Raw genomic sequence first — 6,020 nt, 5'->3', positions numbered from 1 at the left:
TTTGAGATTTTTTGGATTGTTTTTTTTATTATTCTCTCATTTTTTATATAATATTTTATAACAAAATTTACTAATAAATACTATTTTTAAATTATTTTTTTAAATATAAAAAAGAAATGTTTAGTAATTATTATTATTGTAAAAATGTATTTTTAATTACTAATTGTTATATAATTTAATTATTATAATATTTTTATAATATTTTTTTATTATTATTATAATTCAATAATCATTAAAAACTGTGAATAAAAAAACGAAGAAAAAAAATGAGAAGCGAGATTAACAACTGACAAACGAGAATTGATTAGACACTCAATAAGAAAAAAAATTCAATGAAAGGGATCCACGAGCGAGAACCACTTTTACCGTCATACCTTTCTGCTGATTTGAGCATTGTTCAAACCAACTCATTTCGTCCAAAATCGCTTCTTTATTTTACACTATCTTTTTCTGCCGCTTCACTCATTCTTCTGATATTGTCAATCTTGTTTTTGCCGAATGTCCCCACACAAATGGAAACTTCAACTTTCAATTCACAGACAGTAGAAGGTCCTCCACTTCACTTAGACGAGTTTTTACTTCGACTAACCGGAGATCTTTCCAGAGTGGACTTCTCTAATAATATAATGATGTCTTCAGTGAACGTTGCATTGAGTACGATGAGAACAACATTCGACCAAAGCAGTCCACTGTTTGTTGCTGTTGATATGATGCTCAACAACACAGAGAATTTCCTTGAAGCATTAGAACATACCCCACTCAGATTCTTCATCGACAGAACATTGAAACACAAGATCGATATGCTCAAACAAAACATCACCAAACTGACACAAACACTTCCACAGGTGTTGGATCTTGCCGACAAAACTGCTGTTGGGTTGAGTGGGTTTTCTTCGTCTCTTAATATTTTATTAATGAGACTCAACATGATTTACAACTCATTCTCAAATCTGGACGAGTTGATATCTTCAACTCAAACTTTGGGTCAAATAATAAAACGGGATTTGACAAATCTTAAGAACACCTACAACGTGTTTTACAGCTCACTCTTTGTCTCTGTTGGAAGTCTGATTTTTGTCAACACAATCATGTCAGTCGTTTTGATCTGGTGGTGACTTTGTTATATTAATAATTAATGAGTTGTATCTATTGTATTGGTTTAATTTATTATTAATTATAGAATAATTATAATTGTAATATTATAGTTTTATTAATTATATTATATAGTTTATTTTCATTTTTTTAATTTTACTGTATTAAAGATTTTATTCAATTTATTTCAATTCCAAGAAATAACTAGTACAAATGATAAAATAAACCATTAAATAAATAAAAAAGAATTCCTCTTTAATGTTAACTTGTCAAAATTACTAATTATAGTTTAAAATAGCCTTAATTGTACTATCAAATCGGGATTATTATCGTGATAACAACAAATTTCAAACAAAAAGACATTGAGATTAAAAATCTTGTTTTCTCAAATAAAAGGAATAATTATTATATGAATGTTTTAATTAATAATTTAATCAATAAGCCACGTGTTTGTCTGAAATAATAATTGCCACAACAATTCAAGATACGCCAATACGCTCTTTGTTATTCAATTAACATTTCATGAACCAACAATACATTCCATTTATAATAAAAGTATTATAAATGAAACTATATATTAATAATGTATCAAACAATACCAATTGGTAAGCCGAAACACAATAACAAGAGCAAAGATGCACTTCAATGCCTCTTTAAGTTTTCCTTACTATTCTATTTGAAAAATATTTACCTACAAAATCAGGAAATGAGGAACAAATACACTCGAAGGTATCGAATCATTCCTCATTCTCTTCGATAAGAGTGTTTCTCTAATTTAATAGGACTAACTTATTTTGAATACATATGATACCAACAGACTCCTTTGTAACTATAGCAGTTCGAATATATTCCGCTCGCAATTTACCTAAAGCGGACCCGACTGGACTGTCAGATCCTTATGTTGTTCTGACGTATACAAGCTTTGAAAAAGATCGCTTGACAAAGAAGAAAAAAAAGACTGAAACAGTGAAGACGTCCCTTTCGCCCATTTGGAACGACGCGTTTGTCCTCAACAACGTCACGCCGGAGTCTTTTCTGATATTCAACTGTTTTGATTGGGACAACGCACTGAAATTCAGTGCAGACGACTTCTTAGGGAAATTCAAGATCATGGCGGAGCGGATTCCGATCAACAAGAATATAGTGTGGCGCGTCCCACTCAAAGACAACGACAAAAGTGCTGGGGAGATCACTTTTAGTACTTACGCCGTCCCATCTTCCCAGTACATTGACACCAAAGAGAATAAAAAGAGTCTATTAATGCAGACGGCCATCGACCAATTAAACATCGACTCGATTCCTCTTTTCGTTTGCAGGCATCAAAATCTGTTACAGGTGATGGTACAAAAGACGGAAGGTTTTATCGATGAGAAAGAGAAGTCGAGTTTATATGCCCAAGTGTGTATTGGTAAACAAATGTTAGAGACTATAGTATATAAGAAGAAAGGAGATCCATTTTGGGGGTCCCTCTTATCCTTTTCATACAACAAAGCCAATGTTATTAAAATACAAATTAAAGACTGGAAGATGATAAAGACCAACACTGTGTTAGGGTCGGTCGACATTCCTCTCTTTGATATTACAGAAGATGATATGGTTATCAAGAGTTACCCCATTAAAGGTTCTAAAGGCGTTTTGAAGTGTGGCGTGCAAATCATTAAAGCAGAAAATATCACCAACCTCTTACCAATCGAGTGTGAAGCAGATGATGAAGATGACGATTGGTGCAAACAGAATATACAACCGTTTGAAGTCTTCACAGACGATGTGAATACTCGTGGCGTAGTAGACACCTCATTAAAAGATGACTATCACTTCGAAATGAGTGAAGACGACATCTCCAATTTATTGAATGAGGACGTCCCAATCTTCAATGAAAGTTATTTCGAAAGACCATTGAAAGAAGGAGTTTGTCAGTCTGTTAACAAGAAAGTGTTTTACAATGATGTAGCAACGGACAAAGGGCCAATTATGATAGCTGTTGGGGATGAGAGTGGTGGATTGAAGCGAGCAGTTGTCATCTCCCAATTTGGTAATGTCAAGACGTATGTCACCGACCTGAAGAACATCGACAATGAGACGATGAGTGTCTTTGGCTTAAAGAAAGACCAAGTGAAGATGAAAGAGTGTGACAAAAGTGTGTGGCCAAAACTGATTGAATTTGAAGAGCGAAATCAGTGCCACTCGTACAAAATCGGACTTTTGTATGCAAAACAAGGTCAACGGACTGAAATGGAGTTTCTGAGTAACACAACGCCATCACCACTTTGCACGGAATTTTACAAATTAATTGGCGAAACCGTTACCTTGAAAGGTTACACCGGATATCGAGGTGGGTTGGATGTGACTAGTAATACAACAGGAACAACTTCTATTGTGTCAAAATACAAAGGCACAGAGATAATGTTCCACGTCGCAACAATGTTACAACACGTCGAGGAAGATCCCCAACATCTCGACAAAAAGAGGCATATTGGCAACGACGTCGTAGTGATCATCTTCAAAGAATCAAACGGCAAAAAAGATGACGAAATCGACTTGAATTCGTTTGTCACACAATTCAATCACGTGTTTATTATTGTGACACCAACAATAGTGAAGGGTTCACCATTTTATAAGGTGTGCGTGTGTTGTAAATCTGCAGTTCAAGCGTTCTTGCCGCGATTCCCACCAGAAAAGTTGTTCAAGCGAGATGAAGTGTTCAAAGAGTGGTTGTTGTGTAAAGCGATCAATGGAGAGCGATCATCAATTGAGTCGCCACAATTCATTAAATCACAAAGAATTGCTCGAAAGGGGTTACTTGAGGTGATCATCAATGAAGTAAAATAATAAGATTTTGTTCTTTTTAGTTTGAGTAAATTATTTAATATAATAAAAATATTATTATAATATGATTATAGTATGATTATTGTAATGTATCATTATATTATAAATAACTATAATTAAGAACTTAACTTTGAAATGCAAAAAATGGAAGAAGAAGGTGGCGGCCTCGCTGACGAGTTTTTAAACGACTTTTATATGGACGATGGAAATGCTCAAGAGAACGATTTGGAGACACTTGAGAAGTACATTCCAAGCGAAGCGACAAATTTTTCTTATGACGAGTTTGAGACATTTATGACGGAGATTCGGAAGTATCGCGACATGCAGAGGGACATGTCGATGATATCAGAAAAGGATAAAGACCCCGAGTATATGCTACTGGTGAACGTACCTAAAATGTTGTTAGCAGTAACAAACCAAATCAGTGCGTTACACACCCACATCAAAGAGATCTATTCAAAACAATTTCCTGAATTGCCGATATTAGTCCCGGATAGTGTGGAGTATGCAATGGCTGTCAAACAAATCAAATTGGAGAGTGACATCACAAAAGTTGATTTAAGTCAAATATTAACACCAGCGGTGATCATTGGAGTCGTCACAGCTGCTGCGAATCGGAAGAACACATTTCTGAACGAAAAAGAGTACGAAATTGCCTTTAAAGAATGCGACGAGTTGATTCATCTCCAACAGTGTTACCAAGAGGTCATCGACTACTTGGAAAGTCGAATGAACTTTTTAGCACCAAATATGACATCCATCGTCGGACCAGAAATCACTGCAAAACTCATTTCAGCGGCCGGAGGACTCGGCGTGATGATCTCGTTGCCTTCGAATATCGTACAACTCCTTGGACAAAAGCAAATCGCGCTGAATGGCTTTTCGTCGACACACCACGTCCCACACGCGGGGTATTTGTATTACTCAGATTTAGTGCAAGACGTTGATGTTGATTTGCGAAAGAAAGCGAATCGATTTTTGGCGGGGAAAGTGACACTTGCCGCACGAGCTGACTTTGAAGGGGGAAGTGGTGATGGAAGTGTTGGAAGATTTTTAAAGACAGCGTACGACAAGCGAGTGGCCGAATTGGTCAAACCACCTCCTTTGAAAGGAAAGAAAGTGATTGTACCCCCCGATGTGAAGAGAAGAAAGAACAAAAGAGGGGGGAAGAGGGTTAAAAGAATCCGAGAGATGTATTCGATGACGGAAATCAGAAAAGATATGAACCGAATGGAATTTGGAAAGCCGGAGTTGACTGTGGCTGGAAGAGGGTTTGGAGACTTGGCTAAGACGAAGTTGAAGGTGGAAGAACGTAAAATACTTAAAAACAAGAAACTCGAAGTGAAAGGAAATGCTACTGTGTTTGGTGGAGTGACAACTTTTGGAAGAGTTGGAGGTGCAACTACAAGTGTTGCACAAAGCGCGACTGGTGGAATTGTCATTTCCGACCCACTCAGAAACAAATAAGTATATTGATTGAACTATATTATAATAATACATCAAATTCATTGAAGTAGTTGAGAAGTAACCTAAATATCTTATAGTTAGTTAACCATATAGCCTGTTAAGTAACTGAACTATAGTTGACTTACAAACTATATTTTAACCAATCCAATTATAATAAATATATGGTTTTATTATAATTTGGATAAAATTCAAAAAATATAACAATTATATAAAATAATTTAAATTAACTATAATATATAATGATAATGTTATATAGTTAATTAATTAATTAAAAATAAAGTTATAAATAACAATTGTTATAATTATAATTAATTAAACCATATATTTATTATAATTGGATTGGTTAAAATATAGTTTGTAAGTCAACTATAGTTCAGTTACTTAACAGGCTATATGGTTAACTAACTATAAGATATTTAGGTTACTTTTCAAGTGATGATTTATTGTGTCTTATAATGTATTATATTATAAATTATTTAATACTAGTAATTAATTACTGGAAAGATTCTATTTTTTATAATTTATTAGTATTTTATTAATAATGAATTAATAGGTAATAAATACTTTTGAATGTATAATTCTTAACCACAAATTATTAAATGTGCATCATTATTTATTTGGTATTAATTTAAAGG

At 34.2% G+C, this 6,020-nt stretch overlaps 3 protein-coding genes across 3 annotated transcripts; all 3 read left to right on the top strand.

The window, feature by feature from the left end:
- Nucleotides 1–332: 332 nt before the first annotated feature.
- Nucleotides 333–1,115, top strand: EIN_154270 (hypothetical protein; the record flags this gene model as incomplete). Its single annotated transcript, XM_004258093.1, has 1 exon — nucleotides 333–1,115. One exon carries the CDS (start codon nucleotides 333–335, stop codon nucleotides 1,113–1,115), a length of 783 nt encoding a protein of 260 aa, XP_004258141.1.
- A 781-nt stretch (nucleotides 1,116–1,896) lies between these two features.
- EIN_154260 (rap GTPase-activating protein, putative) lies at nucleotides 1,897–3,921 on the top strand (the record flags this gene model as incomplete). Its single annotated transcript, XM_004258092.1, has 1 exon — nucleotides 1,897–3,921. One exon carries the CDS (start codon nucleotides 1,897–1,899, stop codon nucleotides 3,919–3,921), a length of 2,025 nt encoding a protein of 674 aa, XP_004258140.1.
- A 132-nt stretch (nucleotides 3,922–4,053) lies between these two features.
- On the top strand, nucleotides 4,054–5,385 carry EIN_154250 (U4/U6 small nuclear ribonucleoprotein Prp31, putative; the record flags this gene model as incomplete). Its single annotated transcript, XM_004258091.1, has 1 exon — nucleotides 4,054–5,385. The coding sequence occupies one exon, from the start codon at nucleotides 4,054–4,056 to the stop codon at nucleotides 5,383–5,385; it is 1,332 nt and encodes a 443-aa protein (XP_004258139.1).
- Between the last annotated feature and the right edge of the window lie 635 nt (nucleotides 5,386–6,020).

This window comes from Entamoeba invadens (genome assembly GCF_000330505.1).
Source record: "Entamoeba invadens IP1 unplaced genomic scaffold scaff_1105074726367, whole genome shotgun sequence".
NCBI lineage: Eukaryota > Evosea > Mastigamoebida > Endamoebidae > Entamoeba > Entamoeba invadens.
Note: the sequence above shows the minus strand (reverse complement) of the source record. Positions and strands in the feature narration are given on the sequence as shown.